Here is a 23167-nt window from a genome sequence, read left to right as displayed (position 1 = left end):
GACAGACAGCGTGAGGGAAGGCCCGATGACGATCTACGCTTCTTTTACATGCAGGCGTGAGGCGCTGCGCCTCGCCTCTCCACGGCTTCCGAAATTTCTTTAAAGGTAGGGTGCGGGAGCTGGTTGGAGCCGGAGGGAGCTGAGGAGGGTAGGCACTGGTTGGGGGGGGGTGTTGATGCGCCGAGGGGGGGTGTCATCGTGCTGCACCCGGGGGGGGGGGAGCTGGCAGGGAGCACCCCCCCCCCCGAGCTGACCCCCTGGGCGGACCCCCCCCCCCTTACTACGCCACTGCTGAGGACTACAGACTGCAGGGTGCTAATCAATGAATCTTCTTTATGTTTTTCCCTGTAGAATGGATAGCTGTCCTCCGGTAAGTACACAGAGATAATCAATAGGCATATTAGGTACCAATTCATTGATGACAGCTTTCCATCACTACTATCCCAAATAGGAAAGAAAACATCCATCCACCCAGAACCAAATAGCTCTATATCTGTCATTGCCAGTCGTTTTATTTAGGATTTAGTCCACATCTTTTCAGGAGTAGTTAAGGTGAGTTACATTAAGGTACAATAGGTATTTCCCTATAATCTGGGGGGTCATTTTATAAAGCTGCAGTAAAATGTGGATTTAGCGCTCCCTTACACAGGTCTTTCCTGCGTGTGCATTAATCCAATGGTCTCTAATGTTTCTCAAACCTCACACTAACACTATTTGCTTTTGCCTCACCTAGAATGTAAACTGCACTGAACCCTGGAAAGGGGATATTAGCGGTATACAAGAATTGATTTGAACTGAATTTGAATTGAAGTCATAACAGTTCATACACAGGTGGCCAAATTATGAACATCAATCCTCTGTTTCTCCTCCAGTAGTACAGAGAGAAAAATTATTTTCTTACCTGATAATTTTCTTTCCTTTAGTCATACCAGACCAGTTGAGACTAATGGGTTATGCTCATTAGTCTCAACGTTCAAGCTTTTTGAGTAGTTTCCCCTGATTATCTTTCATGCCTCACAATCCCTTATTCACCAGCTAGAATTCATAGTTCTGCAAACCATCACCGTCTTGTACTCCCGAGTCCCAAATTCGCCCTCCCCGAATCCACTAGACATACTGCATTTTTCTTCCTTGCCCCTCATTTTTGGAACAATCTTCCCCTCCTTCTCCACAGCAATTCCTCTTTTAAGAGCTTCAAATCAGAAGTTAAAACATGGCTTTTCAAACAGACCTTTGGGGAAACAGACAAATAGAGACCACCAGCCTACCTTTCTCTTCTGTTGTTTTTATTTCTCTTCTTCCACTATCCCCTCCCTCTTCCAGGTCTTTCACCTCATTCTCCTCTCCTACCTTTCCTCTCTTTGTGTGAATGTTTCATTTTCCTGACAAAAATGGAGTACCTTTTCCTTTTTTTCCAAAAATTTCGTTTTGTAGTCTATACACCACTCTGCTCTGCCCAGTCAATTAGAGCAGTATAATAATAACTAACAAAAAACTATAAACTATCAGTGAGACAGAGAAAAGTAGTTCCAAGTAATTCACACCTTGAGGGTATTGTGTAGCCTGGAATGTTCAGTATTTTGAATAGCCAAGATATAGAGCTATGAACATTCCCGTGCACTCCACTTCATGGATAAATCCTTCTTATCTCTTCCCTTCTCCACTACTGCCAACTCCAGACTTCGCGCCTTCTGTCTCGCTGCACCCTACGCCTGGAATAAACTTCCTGAGCCCCTACGTCTTGCCCCATCCTTGGCCACCTTTAAATCTAGACTGAAAGCCCACCTCTTTAACATTGCTTTTGACTCGTAACCACTTGTAACCACTCGCCTCCACCTACCCTCCTCTCCTCCTTCCTGTACACATTAATTGATTTGATTTGCTTACTTTATTTTTTGTCTATTAGATTGTAAGCTCTTTGAGCAGGGACTGTCTTTCTTCTATGTTTGTGCAGCACTGCCTACGCCTTGTAGCGCTATAGAATTGCTAAATAGTAGTAGTAGTAGTGAACAACTCATGAGGCCATTTAGCCCGAGCAATATCACGTAGAGAGGTTAATGCTCCATAGAGAAACAGAGAATCCACAGAAACAGGAGATGTGAGATATCAATAATGATGAAATTGACAACCAAAGAGGTGATATCTGTGAATAAATATCGAATGAAAAAAACAGAGGGCGGGGCTATTTGAAAGGTATTAATTTACAAATAAACCTTTTCTGTAGGTGGGAAGGTCGTAGAACTAGATGATATGAATTGAGGTTGCAGGGGGGGGCAGACTCAAGAATAATGTCAAGAAGTACATTTTCAAGGAGAGGGTGGTAGATACCTGGAATGCCTTCCCGCGGGAGATGATGGAGATGAAAACGGTAATGATGCATGGGATAAACATAAAGGAATCCTGTATAGAAGGCGTGAAACCAAATAAGCTTAGTGGTGATTAGATAGCAGCACCAGTAATTGAGAAGCGAAGTCCGTGCCAGGCAGACTTCTACGGTCTGTGCCCTGATCGTGGCTGGACAGATTCAGCTTCCGTAACTGGAGAGCAAGGCCAGTTCCGGGCAGACTTCTAGTCTGTGCCCTGAAAATGGCAAGGGCAAATCAAAATCGTGCACGTATCGTACCTGTGTGGAGGAGTGGCCTAGTGGTTAGGGTGGTGGACTTTGGTCCAGAGGAACTGAGTTTGATTCCCACTTCAGGAACAGGCAGCTCCTTGTGACTCTGGGCAAGTCACTTAACCCTCCATTGCCCCATGTAAGCCGCATTGAGCCTGCCATGAGTGGGAAAGCGCAGGGTACAAATGTAACAAAAATAAAATAGATACTATTGGAGATTCTACATGGAATGTTGCTATTCCACTAGCAACGTTCCATGTAGAAGGCTGCTCAGGCTTCTGTTTCTGTGAGTCTGACCAGACTCACAGAAGCAGAAGCCTGCGCGGCCACATTGGTGATCTGCAAGGGCCGACTTCTACATGGAATGTTGGAATAGCAACATTCCATGTAGAATCTCAAATAGTAGCAACAGTGGAGTGGCCTAGTGGTTAGGGTGGTGGACTTTGGTCCTGGGGAACTGAGGAACTGAGTTTGATTCCCACTTCAGGCACAGGCAGCTCCTTGTGACTCTGGGCAAGTCACTTAACCCTCCATTGCCCCAGGTACAAATTAGTACCTGTATACAATATGCAAGCTGCATTGAGCCTGTCATGAGTGGGAAAGCGCGGGGTACAAATGTAATAAAAAAAAGTATACCATGAGTTTATCTTGTTGGGCAGACTGGATGGACCATACAGGTCATTATCTGCCATCATCTACTACGTTACTATGGTATGACTAAAGGAAAGAAAATTATCAGGTAAGAACATAATTTTTCCTTCCTTGTCATCTATACCAGACCAGTCCAGACTAATAGGATGAAGCAAAGCAGTTCCCCACTAGGGTGGGAGAAAACAAACACCAGAAAAGACAGAACATTGAAACAATCCAAAGACCAAAGTCATGGCAGAGAGAAGGACCATCGAAAGCATGAGATCTTGCACTACAAGTGCGTTTTAAAGCAGATTCCACAACTAGGGAATGGTGAGGTAACTGTTTCCTCAAACCCAGTGGATTTCTTTATCCTCTATATGGCATCAGTTGTCTTTGGGGCATCCTGAACTGTCAGTGGAGCCTCCCAGTTATTGAGTAGTGTATTTTTAATAATTGTATGACATGGAACAGTGATTCCTTCTCTAGGAGGAGAGTCATAATCTAAAACTTCAGAGAGTTTTGAATGATATACATAGAGGGGCATAATCGAACGAAAACATCTATCTCCATGGGCGTTTATCTCCGAGAACGGGTCCGTGAAGGGGCGGACCGAACCGTATTTTGGAAAAAAATAGACGTCCATGTTTTATTCGACAATTTGTGAGCTGGGTGTTTTTGCTTTTCAGCGATAATGGAAAATGAAAGCGCCCGGCTCAGAAACGAATAAATCCAAGGCATTTGTTCATGGGAGGGGCCAGGATTCGTAGTGCACTGGTCCCCCTCACATGCCAGGACACCAACCGGGCACCCTAGGGGGCACTTTTACAAAAACAAAAAAAAAAGGTAAAAAAGCTCCCAGGTGCATAGCACCCTTCCCTTGTGTGTTGAGCCCCACAAATCCCCCTCAAAACCCACTGCCCACAAGTCTACACCATTACTATAGCCCTAAGGGGTGAAGGGGGGCACTTACATGTGGGTACAGTGGGTTTGGGGGGGTTGGACGACTAAGCATTAAGCAGCACAATTGTAACAGGTAGGGGGGGATGGGCCTGGGTCCACCTGCCTGAAGTCCACTGCACCCCCTAACAACTGCTCCAGGGACCTGCATACTGCTGCCAGGGAGGTGGGTATGACATTTGAGGGTGAAAATAAAAAGTTGTGAAACATCATTTTTTGTGGTGGGAGGGGGTTAGTGACCACTGGGGGAGTCAGGGGAGGTCATCCCTGATTCCCTCTGATGGTAATCTGTTCATTTAGGGCACTTTTTGGGGCCTTATTCGTGAAAAAACAGGGTCCAGGAAAAGTGCCCTAAATTCTAGCTACAAACGCATACTTTTTTTCCATTATCGGCGAAAGGCGCCCATCTCTGTTCGGGTGATAACCATGCCCCAGTCCCGCCTTCACCACGCCTCCGACATGCCCCCGTCAACTTTGTACGCTTCCGCGATGGAGTGCAGTTGAAAACGTCCAAGTTCGGCTTTCGATTATAACGTGTTATTCGTTTTTGTGAGGTAAACGTCCATCTCCCGATTTAGGTCGGAACTTGGGTGTTTTTCTCGTTCGATTATAAGCAGGATAGTAACATAGTAGATGACGGCAGAAAAAGACCTGAACGGTCCATCCAGTCTGCCCAACAAGATAACTCATATGTGCTACTTTATGTGTATACCTGACCTTGATTTGTATCTGTCATTTTCAGGGCACAAACCGTAGAAGTCTGCCCAGCACTAGCCCCGCCTCCCACCACTGGCTCTGCCACCCAATCTCCGCTAAGCTTGAGGATCTATTCCTTCTGAATACTAAGGAAAAATTTTGCAAAATTAATGTTCCTCCTCTGTTTCTAATTTGAAAAGTATGGTTTGAGCCATTTCACGGACAAAACCAGGAAATGATATACTTTCTGGGGGAGACCTACATCTCAAAAGTATAAATAGGAATTAAACTAGTCTAAATTTCCTCCCAGCATTAATTATTAGCAAATCAGGAAAATATAACTTTTATTGCAATCTACAAGAAATCTTTATTAGCAAATTCACAGCAATATATAATATAATAATAATTCCTTACACATCACAATACAACACATATTAAATAGCATACCCATCCATACTCCATTCATTCTCATCAAAATCCATAATTAAAATACAAAATTTGAAGTAGAAATGACCATCGATAAATAAACCACATAAACCATTGGATCCTCACGTGGAGTTCCTCATACAGTTATATCTTCAGTCTATTAGAGGTATTAGACAGTTTCTAACCTCCAAACTTCAGTTCTTATAACTCCACGAATAAAAGTTCAGATCTTAACAGCCTCAATTCGATGGTTTTTCCTTTCTAAATCTCATCTTATTTCAAAGTCCATGTCGAATATCACATCAGAATTATATTCAATTTCAATACTCATTGTCTTTCATTCTCAGCTCTTCTCAGCTCGACACAATCATTTGTCCCGCACAATTGGCGTCTCAATCATGTGTTTCGCCACTCACTTGGCGTCCTCAGGAGCTGTTATACTGTGTAAAAAATATGTATAAAGCACCACTCCTGTCAACATTGTCATCATAAACCCTCCAATCAAATATATATTGTATTACACAAGCAACTTACCATGAGGAGATATCAATCTTTAGCAAGCCATTACTGGGGATCAAGAAGTCAGACCAACTGCTTCATTATGACCACTCAGTCGAATAACACTACATCAATAACGGGCCCCTATATAAGGCATCAAATAATCAATCAAAAGGGCTACAGGACGTGACGCATTAAATTGCACAATTTGTCTTATCAAGTCCCATTCAATCTCTCGATTGAGACCTATAGGTTCCAATGTATTATATAGAAATATATACTTTTGTTCTATTCTATGTAATTTCTGAGATACATTTCCCCCACGATTATTATGAAGTTGATATAGAACAATAAATCTGAGCTCTTCCAAACCATGTTCTGCTTCTATCCAGTGGGCTACAAGAGGAGCCTCAAGTTTTTGTAGTCTAATATTGCTTAGATGTTCACCCATTCGCACAATAGTGTACCCAATGTACCACAGGGACAGTTTATACCATACACTACTTTACTCGAATTACAGTCTGTATGATATCTCAGAAAATAACGCCTGCCATTTACCAAGGTGACACAGTGAGTGCACAAACTATATTTACAGTATGTGCAATTTCCACACCTCAAGTGACCACCATTACAAGGCCCCCCAGGCGTAACATTCTTATTCCCAAATAATAACTCTCCAAGATTTCTAGCCCTTCTATATGATATTTGAGGGGGCTCCTTGAAAATCGAATGAATACCCAGAATACCCCAATGTTTAACTAATATCTTACGAAGCAGCATAGTTTGTTCAAGTATGGCAAAATACAGGTGATACGATCATTCATTTCTTTAACTTGCTCAGTGAGCAGCCATTCTCCATGAACATTCTGAGCTCTTTTAATAGCTTTTTTCATTACTAGCTTAGGGTATTGCCTACATCTAAACCGATCCGCAACAGTCGCTGCCTGCATCTTGTAATCATCCTCATCAGAACATAGCCTTTTTACTCTAAGTAGTTGGCCAAAGGGGATCCCATCCCTCAAATTTTTCGGATGAAAACTTCTATACTGCAGCAACGAGTTTCGATCCGTCTCTTTCCTATAGAGAGTAGTGCTCAAACTCCCCTCTCTCAAAATGATCGTAACATCTAGAAAATTAATGTAGTCCAGCGCAATGTGTTCCTCAAATTTAATATTGCCATCACATCGGTTCAAATAGGCAATAAATGAGTTCAGCTCTTCATCACCCCCTACCCAAATAAAAAATATATCATCTATAAAACGCTTCCATATGGGTATTTTATGGAAGTAATGAGAGCTGAAAACAAATTTGGACTCAAATAGTCCCATGAACAAACATGCAATGGTCGGAGCTACTGAAGATCCCATTGCTACTCCCATCTCTCAGGTGGTGGATAAGGATCAGATAGAACACCACAGGATGCCTCAGCTGAGAGGTTGTGTGAGTCTTGATCCATCTCCCAGAAGAGGTCTGAATCTGACTTTTCAAAGTACTGGTCATGGGAAGTACATGGAAGAGAGCTGACTAGAGCATTGGCTCTGCATCGAGGCAGATGAGTCTCCGAAATCTGAGAAAGTTCTTCAGCTGATGTTGACGCATGAGTCAGTCAGGCCCGTGTGGTCCCGGACGGTTAGTGCCAAGCCAGGGTGCAGGACCTCTCTCGTTACTGCTTCTCCGATGTATCAATGTGCTGGGCTGTGGCTGGTGCAAGCACCCTGTAAGTCCATATAGACTGCAAATGCAGTAGCCCTGAAAGCTCCTCTTTGAGAATAGCCTGAATTTCTTCACGTAGAGTAGGCGTTGGTACCGGCTGAGAAAGTGATGTGGACTCTGCTCAAGTATTAGCCTGTGCAGGCATAGGAGATCTCGAAGTGCTCAAAGGCTCTCTATAAGAAATAAGTTTGAGAGAAGGAAAGCGGTGCATGGATGCTTCCCATGCATCGAGGATGTTGATGCCGGGGAGTCATACGCAGAGTGCCGGAAGGAAGAATGATGGGGATGCTTCTTACGTTTTTTTACGCTGCAGGTTCCTTGATGCATGCAACACCGACGAAGAGGAGAGTCCTTACGCTGCTGATGTACTGAGCCCAATGCTGAATCTCTTGATTTTGCAGGTTCCACATCGAGTGCCAAATCTTCTGCCATGCTCGATGCCAATGTATGCAGATCCAAAAGGTTTTTCACGTTCGATTCTGTGGGCTTTAAGAGGCCTCGCTTGCATGCACAGGCAGAGGCTACACTATATGTCCAGGTGCTCTGGACCCAAGTACTGAACATACCAGTTATGGGGGTTTGTGCCTGAAATGGTCCTACTGCATCGAGTAGTTCAGAATACCAGTACAGGCATAGCAGGAAAAATAGGGGCTCTCCCTATGACATGAATGGTCAGAGGTGCGAGATGACCAAAGGCAAATTTGGCAGGCAAAAGAGGAGCTTAAATTACTTGGGGGGGGGGAGGAGTTCAATGCTGCCAATAGGGACATCCCACAAAAATCAAACCCCTCCTTTACTTCCATCCCCTCCCAGTGACTTCTGGAAGGCTCTGATGCCAGAAGGTCTGAGTTTCCAAGCAGGGAAATATTTCGTAACCTAATACAATCTATGGTTCTTCTAAGCCATGCAGACTACTGCAACGGAATTTATGCAGGATGTAAAGAACTACTCACAAAGAAACTTCAGACCACCCAAAACACAGCAGCCAGACTGATATTTCGTAAAACACGATTTGAAAGTGCTAAACCCCTCCGAGAAAAACTGCATTGGCTCCCAATCAAAGAACGCATTATCTTTAAAATCTGCACCCTGGTCCACAAAATTATCTATGGCGAAGCCCCAGGATACATGACAGACCTTATAGATCTACCAACCAGAAACAGAACCGGATCATCATGAACATACTTAAACCTCCACTACCCAAATTGCAAAGGTCTCAAATACAAAACAACCTAGGCATCTACCTTCTCCTATATAAGCACACAACTATGGAACGCACTGCCAAAAGCTGTGAAAAGAATCTATGACCATCTAAACTTCAGGAAATCTCTAAAAACCAACCTGTTCAAAAAGGCCTACCCTACCGACCCAACATAAATCCCTACATCCGTCAACACAGCTAAACCAATGATCGGACTGAACAATATACAACCTTCCCTCTCTTCGACCCCAATGTGCCTGTATCGCACCTACCTATTCGACCACAATATAACCTTGTATTTCTTTCTCTACCGGACTTGGCGAACGCCTTACGGTATTATGTAAGCCACATTGAGCCTGCAAATTGGTGGGAAAATGTGGGATATAAATGTAACAAATGAATAAATAAATAAATACAGGTACAGCTGATATTCAGTGTCATACCCAGATAGCTATCTGGGATTAACTAGTCCTGCCTTTTGTGCAACTCATCTTGCCTGGTTAGCTATCCAGGCACCCACACTGAATATCAGCAGTGCTGGTTAACAAGAATCGATTCTGCAATTTTTTATCGGATAAGTTGGGGGTAAGCTTACCATGTATGAAGGAGCTTGTCCGTAGAGATTCGAAAGTGCAAAACCCTTATGTGAAAAACTACACTGGCTCCCAATCAAAGAACGTATTGTGTTCAAAATCTGCACCCTCGTTCACAAAATCATCTACGGCGAAGCCCCGGGATACATGACAGACCTCATAGACCTACCAATCAGAAACACATCAAGATCAACAAGAACATACCTAAATCTCCACCACCCAAGCTGCAAAGGACTCAAATACAAATCAACCTATGCATCCAGCTTCTCCTATATAAGCACACAAATATGGAATGCATTACCAAGCGCCGTGAAAACAACACATGACCATCCAAACTCCCTGAAACTACTAAAAACTTACCTGTTCAAAAAGGCATACCCTAACGATCCAACTTAATTGCCTCAACTCTGCAACACAACAAAACCAAAGCTCGTTCTGGACATAAATTAACTCTTCCTCCTTATGATTCCTCAATCTGTCACGCATGAACTTTACTGTACCACAACCTCACTCTGTATTTGTTCATACCGATATTGGCGATCACCTCTACGGTACTATGTAAGCCACCTTGAACCTGCAAATAGGTGGGAAAATGTGGGATACAAATGTAACAAATAAAATAATAAAAAAAAATAATTTAAAAATCAAAATACCTAATTTAAATAAAATATGGCCCTGTAAAGGTAACAAATACAACATAACCAATAAACATTAGACTCTATTAAACTTGGAAACTGAGCCTGTTAAACTTCTAGTTGTCCACAATGTTTTTTGTGTCAGCGTCGGCCAATTCCGAAGAGAAAGGTAAAGAGAAGAATGCGGGACACCATGAGGGAGAGGGGAAGAGGAGGAATGCTGGATACCGTAGGGGGGAGGGAGAGGAATGCCGGAATATAAGCCCTCGGTTTATATTCAAGTTAGCATCTCCCCTCCCCCTCCTTTTTTTTTTAGGGGACAAAATGCTATCTTGTTTTCTACTTGTAGCATACACTTTCACCCTAGTACCTTGCTAATCCCTTGAGACACTTATTAAGAACATAAGAGCAGCCATACTGGATCAGATCAATGTTCCATCTAGCCCAGTAACCTGATTTCCAAACAGTGGCCAAGCCAGGTCACAAGTACCTGGCAGAAACCCAAATCGTGGCAACATTCCATATAGAACCCCAAAGAATAGCAAGATTCTGGAATCCTAAAGAGCAACAAGATTCCATTCAAAGAGTAGCAACATTCCATACTACAAATTCCAGGGCAAGCAGTGGCTTCCCCATGTCTGTCTCAATAGAATTTTCCTGTCAGTAATACTGAGAGACAGGCACACTAGCAAGTCATGGTTGGGATGGGTTTAAATTTTTCTCCTGGTCTTTGGCCTTTTCTTGTTCCTGTAGTTTGTGTCTCATGTTTTTAAAATCACATGACAAGACGATCAGTTCTTACTGCTAGCTTTGATCTTGGGAAAATGCATACCAGATGAAAGATGTGAAAGGTATAATGGTAACCAGCTTCTAAGTGTTTATGTTAAACAGTAAGATTAACTTACTACAGTTCAGTCAGTGTTAAAGAGGAACCAAATCAGAGGGAAAGCTTTGGATTAATATGCATTAAAAAGAGAGGGACAGTGGCAGGAATGCACACATTCAAATGCAGCATGGCAAAGACTGGGGGTGCCCTGGATAATATAATTTTATTTATTTATTTGTAGCATTTGTATCCCACATTTTCCCACCTATTTGCAGGCTCAATGTGGCTTACATAGTACCGTAATGGCGTTCGCCAGTTCCAGTATGAATAAATACAAGGTGTTATTATAGTACAATAGGTAGATTAGGGTTATGAATGGTAGGTATATAGGGGATTTAAGGAGGAAGCGGGAAGTTGGGATATGTCCATACAGATCTTTGGTTTTGTTGTGTTGCGGGTAGTCAGTCTTTTATGTTGGGTCCGTGGGGTATGCCTTCTTGAATATGTTTGTTTTTAGTTCTTTCCGGAAATGTAGGTGGTCGTACGTTGTTTTTACTATTTTTGGCAATGCATTCCATAGTCGTGCGCTTAAGTAACAGAAACTGGATGCATACGTTGATTTGTACTTGAGACCTTTACTGCTTGGGTAGAGAAGATTTAAGTATGTTCGTGCTGATTTCGTTGCGTTTCTGGTTGGCAGGTCTATGAGGTCTGTCATGTATCCCGGGGCTTTGCCGTAGATGATTTGGTGAACCAGGGTGCAGATTTTGAAAGCAATACGTTCTTTGACTGGGAGCCAGTGCAGTTTTTCTCGGAAGGGGTTTAGCGCTTTCATAACGTGTTTTTCCAAATATAAGCCTGGCTGCTGTGTTCTGAGCGGTCTGGAGTTTCTTTATAATTTGTTCTTTGCAACCCGCATAGATTCCATTGCAGTAGTCAGCATGGCTTAGTACCATTGACTAGATAATAATAATAATAATGGGCCTGATAGTAAAAAAAAAAGCTGAGCTCCTTAGGCTCCTAAATATGGGATCCTTTTACAAAGGTGTGGGAGGGCTAAGGCATGGGTAGACTCTCTTATTACTCTCCACTCCTCCTCTCTCCACACATGTCAGGCAGCCTATTAGAGAATTACCCTGTAAGACAGAAGTCCTCAACCCAGTCCTCGGGACATACATAGTAACATAGTAGATGACGGCAGAAAAAGACCTGCACGGTCCATCCAGTCTGCCCAAGAAGATAAATTCATATGTGCTACTTTTTTATTTGTACTGTCCTCTTCAGTGCACAGACCGTATAAGTCTGGCCAGCCCTATCCCCGCTTCCCAACCACCAGCTCTGGCACAGACCGTATAAGTCTGCCCAGCACTATCCCCGCCTCCCAACTACCAGTCCCGCCTCCCACCACCAGCTCTGGCACAGACTGTATAAGTCTGGCCAGCCCTATCCCCGCCTCCCAACCACCAGCTCTGGCACAGACCCTATAAGTCTGCCCAGCACTATCCCCGCCTCCCAACTACCAGTCCCGCCTCCCACCACCAGCTCTGGCACAGACCGTATAAGTCTGCTCAGCACTATCCCCGCCTCCCAACCACCAGCCCTGCCTCCCAAACACTGGCTCTGGCACAGACCGTATAAGTCTGCCCAGCACTATCCCCGCCACCCAACCACCAGCCCCGGCACAGACCGTATAAGTTTGCCCAGCACTAGTCCCGGCTCCCACCACCAGCTCTGGCACAGACCGTAAAAGTCTGCCCAGCACTATCTCTGCCTCCCACCACCGGCTCTGGCACAGACCGTATAAGTCTGCCCAGCACTATCCCCGCCGCCCAACCACCAGCCCCAGCACAGACCGTATATGTCTGCCCAGCACTAGTCCCGCCTCCCACCACCGGCTCTGGCACAGACCGTATAAGTCTGCCCAGCACTATCCCCGCCTCCCAACCACCAGCCCCGCCTCCCACCACCAGCTGTGGCACAGACCCTATAAGTCTGCCCAGCACTATCCCCGCCTCCCAACTACCAGTCCCGCTTCCCACCACCAGCTCTGGCACAGACCATATAAGTCTGCCCAGCACTATCCCTGCCTCCCACCACCGGCTCTGGCACAGACCGTATAAGTCTACCCAGCACTATCCCCGCCGCCCAACCACCAGCCCCGGCACAGACCGTATAAGTCTGCCCAGCACTAGTCCCGCCTCCCAACCACCAGCCCTAGCACAGACAGTATAAGTCTGCCCAGCACTAGCCCCGCCTCCCAACCACTAGCTCACAGGCATATTTTGAAAGCCTCCACAAATCAATCTCATGCATATTCATTACGGGTATCTTACGTGGAGGGGAATTTTCGACATGACGTCTAAATCTGAATTTGGGCGTTTTACACAAAACGTCCAAATTCTGAACAGGAAAGGTCATTTTCGAAAAAAAGGTCTATCTTTTTTTTTTTTTTTCGAAAATACTTTGAACGTTTTGTGATTTGGACATTTTTTTTGGTCCATTTTGGAAAAAAAAAAAAAAACGTCCCAGTGCAAAACATACAAAATCAAGCCATTGGGATGTAGGAGAAGCCAGCATATTTAGTAGACTGGTCCCCCTGACATCCCAAGACAGCAATAGGGCACCCTAGGGGGAACTGCAGTGGACTTCATAAACTGCTCCCAGGTACACATCTCACCACTGCTCCCTAACTTTGTCTGCTGAGCCCCCCCAAAACCCACTACCCCCAACTGTACACCACTACCATAGCCCTTACGGGTGAAGGGGGCACCTATATGTGGGTACAGTGGGTTTCTGGTGAGTTTTGGAGGATTCACAGTTTCCTCCACAAGTGTAACGGTTAGGGGGAGGTAGAAGCCTGGGTCCATCTTCTGCAGTTCACTGCACCCAGCACTAGACTACTCCATGGACCTGCATGCTGTTCTAATGGACCTGAGTATAACATCTGAAGCTGGCACAGAGGTTGGCAAGTAATGTTTTTTATCACATTTGTGAGGGGTGGGAGGAGGTTAGTGACCACTGGGGGAATAAGGGGAGGTCACCCCTGATTCCCTCCAGTGGTCATCTGGTTATTTAGGGTAATCTTTTCTGCCTTATTCGTTATAAAAACAGGTCTAGCTCAAAACGTCATAGTTTTGGTGCTGGACGTTTTTGTTTTGTTCCATTATGGCTGAAAAACGTCTAAGTCTTAGGAATGCTCAAGTCCCACCCTGAACACGCCCCTGAAATGCCCCCTTGAGATTTGGACATACTTCTGATGGACTTCATAGAAAAATGTCTAAAAATAGGTTTCGAAATTACTGATTTGGACGTTTTTGTGAGAAAAACGACCAAATGCAGACTTATGTCACTTTTTAGACGTTTTTCTCTTTTGAAAATGAGCCCTGCTAGTGAATGACAGCAGATAAAGACCTGCACAGTTTTCCCAGTCTGTTCAATAACAAACTCATATCATATAATGCAGTACAGTTTAGTTTAGCTTATTAGAAATTTGCTATACCGCCTAGGCTAACTGGCAGGTCTCGGCGGTTTACATGCCTAGTTATAGAATATGGCCTAGTGCGCCTAAATCTGCACACAGGGATTTCCACCAAATTTTTGCTGGTGTGAATAGATGCGTGCAGATTTAGGCAGTGAAATATAAACTAAAAGGTACCAATTATAGAATTACACTTGTCACCTCTCGTTTAGACTACTGCAATCTGCTTCTTGCTGGCCTCCCACTTAGTCACCTCTCCCCTCTCCAGTCGGTTCAAAACTCTGCTGCCCGTCTCATCTTCCGCCAGGGTCGCTTTACTCATACCACCCCTCTCCTCAAGACCCTTCACTGGCTCCCTATCCGTTTTCGCATCCTGTTCAAACTTCTTCTACTAACCTATAAATGTATTCACTCTGCTGCTCCCCAGTATCTCTCCACACTCGTCCTTCCCTACACCCCTTCCCGTGCACTCCGCTCCATGGATAAATCCTTCTTATCTGTTCCCTTCTCCACTACTGCCAACTCCAGACTTCGCGCCTTCTGTCTCGCTGCACCCTACGCCTGGAATAAACTTCCTGAGCCCCTACGTCTTGCCCCATCCTTGGCCACCTTTAAATCTAGACTGAAAGCCCACCTCTTTAACATTGCTTTTGACTCGTAACCACTTGTAACCACTCGCCTCCACCTACCCTCCTCTCTTCCTTCCCGTTCACATTAATTGATTTGATTTGCTTACTGTATTTATTTTTTGTCTATTAGATTGCAAGCTCTTTGAGCAGGGACTGTCTTTCTTCTATGTTTGTGCAGCGCTGCGTATGCCTTGTAGCGCTATAGAAATGCTAAATAGTAGTAGTAGTAGTCTCTTGTAACCAGAGCTAATATTGTGATGTCATAATGCCTCAGGCCACCAGTAAGAGCCAACCTCATCAGTGATGTCACAATGGCTTGATTGTCCTATACTTGGCTTACTTTTATTACATAGCTCTTTGAGCAGGGACTGTCTTTCTTCTATGTTTGTGCAGCGCTGCGTATGCCTTGTAGCGCTATAGAAATGCTAAATAGTAGTAGTAGTAGTAGTAATTACACTTAGTCAACACTGATTTCAGTGCCAAACGTTTAGGCGCCATATATAGAATCTCCTCCAAAGCACTGAAGGGCGATGAAAATGATAAAGGGGATGGGACGACTTCCCTACGAGGAAAGGCTGAAGCGGCTAGGGCTCTTCAGCTTGGAGAAAAGGTGGCTGAGGGGAGATATGATAGAGGTCTATAAAATAATGAGTGGAGTGGAACAGGTAGATGTGAAACGTCTGTTTACACTTTTCAAAAATACAAGGACTAGGGAGCATGCAATGAAGCTACAAAGTAGTAAATTTAATACGACTCAGAGAAAATGTTTCTTCACACAACGTGTAATTAAACTCTGGAATTCGTTGCCAGAGAATGTGGTATAGGCGGTTAGCTTAGCAGTTTAAAAAAGGTTTGGACGGCTTCCTAAAGGAAAAGTCCATAGACCGTTATTAAATGGACTTGGAGAAAATCCACTATTTCTGGGATAAGCAGTATAAAATGTTTTGTACTTTTTGGGGATCTTGCCGAGTATTTGTGACCTGGATTGGCCACTGTTAGAAACAGGATGCTGGGCTCGATGGACCTTTGGTCTTTCCCAGTATGGCAATACTTATGTACCAGGAATATTCAGAGGGAGATAACCAGCGATCTCCTGGTGAATACTCATGGATAGCTGGTTAAGCGCTATTTAACCAACCAGGAACCATTCTTGGCCGGTTAAATAGCGCTGAATATTGGGGGAATATAAATAAGTGCCTGCCTGAGTATAAAAAATGCTGATGTACATGCTCAAGTCTCTTATACAATAACCCCCTAACCGCGAAACAAAGCATCCTTTTACCATACGAGAGACTATCATTGGAATAGTTTTGTATTTCACTTATATATAGGGTTATATATAGAGTTACCATTTTCCAAAGAAAAAGAGAGGACACATGCACTGCCCCCTGTCACATCCCCGCCTAGCCCCGTCACACCCCTGTCTCACCCCACCCTGCCCCCTGTCACTTTGGCACCCCCCAAAGAAAGCCAGATTCCCTCTCTCTCCCCCCGTTATCCCCTCCCCAATTTTCCAGCCTCCCTCCCCTCCACCCACACAACTCCATTCACTACCCCTCCCCTCCTGTACCTTACTGTAGTGCCCTGGTGGTCTAATGGCCTCTTCGGGGCAGCAAAGAGCCCTCTCTTTCCTGCCCGGCACAGCTGAAGACCTCTCTTGCTCCCGGCGACAATTCAAAGTGGCTGCCGAGAGTTCAAACAGTGACCTTGCAAGACTTCGGTAGAAGTCTCGCAAGGCTGCCGCTTGAACTCTCACCAGCCATTTTGAATCGGCGCTGGGAGCAAGAAAAATCTACAGCCGCGCCGGGCAGGAAAGAGGGGGCTTTTTCCTGCCTGGAAGAGGTTGCTAGACCTCCGGGGCACCACACTAAGGTAGGGGAAGGGAGGAGAGGATAGGACACCCCTGAGGCCCGCCTGCCCCTGACAGCCTGCCCGTTTGTCCGCAAATCCGGACAAACGGGCAGGCTGGCAAAACCCACCCAGATGTTCAGCCGTGTCCTCAAAAAGAGGACATGTCCGGGTAAACCTGGATATATGGTAACCCTACTTACATATTCTGATATTTGTCAACATTTGCTTATTTCTGGTCTGAAGAAGGGTTACCTTCGAAAGCTGATCAAAAAAAATGTATTGTCAGTCCAATAAAAAAGGTATCATCTTACTTTCTTTTCTCTGTTTTGTTTAATTTCTATTTATTACCATCCGAGAAAGAAGTCGTGGAGCCTGACGCTTTTGTTTTCACACAGTAATGTTTATCATCAGAAGCACATGTCAAGGTTGACTTACTGATCCTAGTCAGGCTTTCAAAGGAATCCATAATCTACCTCCCGAAAAAAAAACAGGCCATAGCCCAACCTTTGCCTTCTGAAGGTGAAGGGAAGCAGAGAAGATAAAGGGATAAAAGGCCAGGGATAGAAATAACATAACAGGGTCTGGCGATTCTGGACAGATTGTCTGTGGCAGACATGTGGATGTGATTATTGTACAGTAGGCAACTCTGAGTTGGATAGGGTAGAAACTGAGTGGCTGTGGCAGTATGCGGGACAGAGACAGGAAATAATTACCAGAATCTGAAAATCAAAGGAACAGAGGAGATTCCTGAAACAAACATCAGTAAGAAGCAATGGGGTGGGGGGAGGAGGGGTTGTTACTACTACTTAACATTTCTAGAGCGCTACTAGGGTTACGCAGCGCTGTACAGTTTAACAAAGAGAGACAGAGCGCTACTAGGGTTACGCAGCGCTGTACAGTTTAACAAAGAGAGACAGAGCGCTACTAGGGTTACGCAGCGCTGTACAATTTAAGAAAGAGAGGCAGAGCGCTACTAGGGTTACGCAGCGCTGTACAATTTAACAAAGAGAGGCAGAGCGCTACTAGGGTTACGCAGCGCTGTACAATTTAACAAAGAGAGACAGAGCGCTACTAGGGTTACGCAGCGCTGTACAGTTTAACAAAGAGAGACAGAGCGCTACCAGGGTTACGCAGCGCTGTACAGTTTAACAAAGAGAGACAGAGCGCTACTAGGGTTACGCAGCGCTGTACAGTTTAACAAAGAGAGACAGAGCGCTACTAGGGTTACGCAGCGCTGTACAATTTAAGAAAGAGAGGCAGAGCGCTACCAGGGTTACGCAGCGCTGTACAATTTAACAAAGAGAGGCAGAGCGCTACTAGGGTTACGCAGCGCTGTACAATTTAACAAAGAGAGACAGAGCGCTACTAGGGTTACGCAGCGCTGTACAATTTAACAAAGAGAGACAGAGCGCTACCAGGGTTTACGCAGCGCTGTACAGTTTAAACAAAACAAAGAGAGACAGAGCGCTACTAGGGTTACGCAGCGCTGTACAGTTTAACAAAGAGAGACAGAGCGCTACCAGGGTTACGCAGCGCTGTACAATTTAACAAAGAGAGACAGAGCGCTACCAGGGTTACGCAGCGCTGTACAGTTTAACAAAGAGAGACAGAGCGCTACTAGGGTTACGCAGCGCTGTACAGTTTAACAAAGAGAGACAGAGCGCTACTAGGGTTACGCAGCGCTGTACAGTTTAACAAAGAGAGACAGAGCGCTACTAGGGTTACGCAGCGCTGTACAGTTTAACAAAGAGAGACAGAGCGCTACCAGGGTTACGCAGCGCTGTACAGTTTAACAAAGAGAGACAGAGCGCTACCAGGGTTACGCAGCGCTGTACAGTTTAACAAAGAGAGACAGAGCGCTACCAGGGTTACGCAGCGCTGTACAATTTAACAAAGAGAGACAGAGCGCTACTAGGGTTACGCAGCGCTGTACAGTTTAACAAAGAGAGACAGAGCGCTACCAGGGTTACGCAGCGCTGTACAATTTAACAAAGAGAGGCAGAGCGCTACCAGGGTTACGCAGCACTGTACAATTTAACAAAGAGAGACAGAGCGCTACCAGGGTTACGCAGCGCTGTACAGTTTAACAAAGAGAGACAGAGCGCTACTAGGGTTACGCAGCGCTGTACAGTTTAACAAAGAGAGACAGAGCGCTACTAGGGTTACGCAGCGCTGTACAATTTAACAAAGAGAGACAGAGCGCTACTAGGGTTACGCAGAGCTGTACAATTTAACAAAGGGAGACAGAGCGCTACCAGGGTTACGCAGCGCTGTACAATTTAACAAACAGAGACAGTCCCTGCTCAAAGAGCTTACAATCTAATAGACAAGTGAACAGTGGGTCCGATAGGGGCAGTCAAATTGGGGCAGTCTGGATTCACTGAACGGAAAGGGTTAGGTGCCGAACGCATTGAAGAGGTGGGCTTTAAGCAAAGACTTGAAGACGGGCAGGGAGGGGGCTTGGCGTAAGGGCTCAGGAAGGTTGTTCCAAGCATAGGGTGAGGCGAGGCAGAATGAGCGGAGCCTGGAGTTGGCGGTGGTGGAGAAGGGTACTGAGAGGAGGGATTTATCCTGTGAACGGAGGTTACGGGCGGGAACGTAAGGGGAGATGAGGGTAGAAAGATAGTGAGGGGCAACAGACTGAATGCTTATTGCTAAGCTAAGATGGAGTTCTTTCACGCCACTGAACAAGAACCCTACCTTCTACTGTAAGCTCCACAGTCACCTGTCGCCCTCCACCCTCATTAGCGGCGTCGCAGGTGTACTTTCCAGCGTCTTCTGCTTGTACGCTTTTAATCACCAAGCTGAAAAGCCCTCGAACACTTTGGTCCAACGTGTAACGCTCTCTGTCTGTAAGTGGTTCTCCATTTCTGTACCATGTGATGCGAGGTTCTGGAAGGCCCCGGACCTGAAAAGGAGAAAATAAATAAATACAAGCATACTTTAAAAAAATTTTTTTACAAAGTTAATAAATGATGTTATCAGGGGGGGGGGGGGATGTGAAAAAATAAATAAATAACCAAAGCTGAAATTTCATAATCCAATGGAATGTTTTTTTTAAACAATAACGGTTAAATATATAAAGCTGACTGACACAGAAAAAAATGCTAAATCTAGGAGCCAAACTGAAATGGAAAAAATGAGGCCACGGCACAACTGTTAAAGCCATAATTTTGTGAAGAAAGGCCATCACACTTTTCCACTACAATTAACTGAAATATTAATCGGAGCCTTTTTCATCCCAGATTTCAAGGTCAGTGATAGAGAGCCAGTCAAAAGTATAGGAACCCAGTTTCCACAGCTGAGATAGACAGTTATGAAATAGAATATATTTCCCCTCTATCTGTTTGCTCCTCCCAAAATTCTATCATTTCAGATCCATATATATATATTAAGGAGATGACTCCTAATAAAGAGACAGAAAGCAACCCCTCATTAGCCATCTGGTGCCAGATCTTCAGCTGTCAGCGATCAACATTTTGCTGACTGCTACCTGGCATTGTACCTGGAAATTCAATGCCTGACCATGTCTGGGCTCCAGAACTGAATTTCTGGGTATACAGAGCCAGACAAACTGTAGCTGGTTAAATGCAATATCTGGCACCTATCCGAGTATAAAAAAAAAATCGACAAAGATAGGACTGCTTTTTATGCGGTTCACTTTTACTAGCAGAAAAGATCAGGGGACACTTGATGAAATTACGTGGAAATGGTTTTAAAACAACTAGGAGGAATTATTTTTTCACTCAAAGAATAGTTAAGTTCTGGAACTCGCTGCTGGATGATGTGGTAAGAGCAGTTGGCATATCCGGGTTTAAAAACGTTTTGTACAAGTTCCTGGAGGAAAAGTCCAGAGCCTGTTATTGAGATGGACATGGCCACTGCTTGCCTCGGGGTTGGTAGCTTGGAATGTTGCTACTCTTTGAGATTCTGGAATCTTGTTACTCTTTGGGGTTCTGGCAGGTACGTGTGACCTGGACTGGCCACTGTTGGAAGCAGGATACTGGGCTAGATGGGCCATTGGTCTGGCACAGCATGGCTATTCTTATGTTCTTAAGTTCCAAATCCGTCCCTGCAATGCCCCAAAGTAGCCGGTTTTGGCTTGGGTGCTGAGCGGGCATGTTCAGCAACAGGTGATTACAAACAGCCAGGAGCCTCTTCCTGGCTGTTTAAACTCATTTTGAATACTGAGCCCCTTGTGTTTTTCTGAAATGTGTTTGAATCAGTGACAGCTGCACATAACTCTGAAGTAACAACCACACAGTAAAATGGACTGTAATTTTATTTATTTATTTATTATCACATTTATACCCCATGTTTTCCCCAACTGCGTCAGGCTCAATGTGGCTTACATTACACCGCAAAGGCAAGCGCCAATCCAGTAAATTAAGCTAATACAAAATAAAACCTACATAAGAAATAATGGAGAGGATAGGGAAGGAACGAAAGGAACAGGGAAACCAGGGGAGAGGAGGGAAAGGTGGATGTACCCAAAATTGTCATAAAATTGATGTGTATCAAGCAGTGGAGACACAGGCTGAATCCTGGGTGTAGGCTTTTCCAAATAAGATGGTCTTAAGGGATTTCCTGAAATTTAGATGGTTTTGGATGGTTTTTATAGAACAAGTCACCCTAGACAAAGAGGTCAAGCAGGCATCTATTTCCAGCTTATTAGACAGATACCACATAGGTGCCTGTGCCTTTATAAAACTGCAGCAGAAAAGCTACAGGAATCCCAGCTAAAATGAAGCTCCATCTCTGGCCGTCTTCAAATCTAAGCTAAAAGCCCACCTTTTTGATGCTGCTTTTAACTCCTAACCCTTATTTTATCATTCTCACTTTTAATATTCCCTTATCTTTTGTTTGTCCTGTTTGTCTGTCCTAATTAGATTGTAAGCTCTGTCGAGCAGGGACTGTCTCTTCATGTTCAAGTGTACAGCGCTGTGTATGTCTAGTAGCGCTTTAGAAATGATAAGTAGTAGTAGTAGTAGTCTTCGGGATTCTGGAATCTTGCTACTCTTAGGGATTCTGCACGGAATCTTGCTATTGCTTGGGATTGTGGAATCTTGCTACTCTTTGGGATTCTGAACGGAATCTTGCAATTGTTTGGGATTCCGGAATCTTGCTACTCTTTGTCCTTATCCCTTATTTGTCCTGTTTGTCCTGATTAGATTGCAAGCTCTGTCAAGCAGGGACTGTCTCTTCATGTTCAAGTGTACAGCGCTGCGTACGTCTAGTAGCACTATAGAAAAGATAAGTAGTAGTAGTAGTCTTTGGGATTCCGGAATCTTGCTACTCTTTGGGATTCTGCACGGAATCTTGCTATTGTTTGGGATTCCGGAATCTTGCTACTCATTGTCCTTATCCCTTATTTGTCCTGTTTGTCTGTCCTAATTAGATTGTAAGCTCTGTCGAGCAGGGACTGTCTCTTCATGTTCAAGTGTACAGCGCTGTGTATGTCTAGTAGCGCTTTAGAAATGATACGTAGTAGTAAGTAGTAATTTACACCTGCCGGTCAGCAGATGTTTAAGTGTTTCCTTGCAGATGGTGACTCCACCTGTCTTCCACCCACAATACACCTATTCCTGAGTCATGTACCGAGTCTACTCATTCTTATCATTCGCATATTATTACACCGTAGGTAATTTTATAAGAAGCATTTATCATGCATCTCCTTGCATATTTTTCTGTTTATTAAAATTTGATATATTGCCCTATCTGAACACAGCAGGTTTACAGCAAACAAAATAACAGTTATCTATCCCACCAACCCGTTTTGTCCCTCTCTCTCCCCTTTACAGACTTGTTTGGATGCAGTTACAAAGTGACTTTTTGGACATCAACTTGTTTTGAATACCAACAAAACTGTTGCTTGCTGGTTTCTTACCCCTTCCTTCTTCACTGTCACACTCTTTGGATCACCTGTCTCCCCAGTCTCTCATTTTCTCTATCTAGGGTTAATTCTTGATTTGTTCCTCTCTTTGCTTCCCCATATTTTGCACTTGACCAAACTCAGCTTCTTCACCTTCTGTCAGTTAAGGACCATCCGCCATCTTTTTGACTATGATTAATTTCATGCTCGCATTCTTTCCTTCTTCACATCTCGATTAGATTTACTGCAATATCATCTACATATATGTATGAAAACCCTTTAAAACTACCCACATAGAGAGCAGTAAGCACAGCCCTTTCCCTGGGTGAAATAACATTTTACCCATGGATGTCAGGGCTCTCATTACTGCTCAGCCTATCAGCAGATAAGTTATGAACGTTGTTTGACTTTAAGCTGCAAGGTGAAGAGGTACTGCTGGAACCAGAGCTCAAAGATTATCCAAAAGTACACACAAATGTCAAATTAAAGATATGCACATATTTTCTGATGGGAAAATTACATGCAAAAAAAGCAGGTGCAATCTC

At 44.4% G+C, this 23167-nt stretch overlaps 1 protein-coding gene across 1 annotated transcript in view; it reads right to left on the bottom strand.

Moving 5' to 3' along the window:
* The window catches only part of LOC115473714 (myosin light chain kinase, smooth muscle-like), a 673403-nt gene that overhangs the window by 451622 nt on the left and 198614 nt on the right, over positions 1-23167 (bottom strand). Inside the window, exon 4 of the mRNA XM_030208760.1 lies at positions 19451-19658. Coding sequence (XP_030064620.1) covers positions 19451-19658 — 208 coding nt within the window. The remainder of the gene's footprint in view (positions 1-19450; positions 19659-23167) is intronic.

This window comes from Microcaecilia unicolor, chromosome 7 (assembly GCF_901765095.1).
Source record: "Microcaecilia unicolor chromosome 7, aMicUni1.1, whole genome shotgun sequence".
NCBI lineage: Eukaryota > Metazoa > Chordata > Amphibia > Gymnophiona > Siphonopidae > Microcaecilia > Microcaecilia unicolor.
Note: the sequence above shows the minus strand (reverse complement) of the source record. Positions and strands in the feature narration are given on the sequence as shown.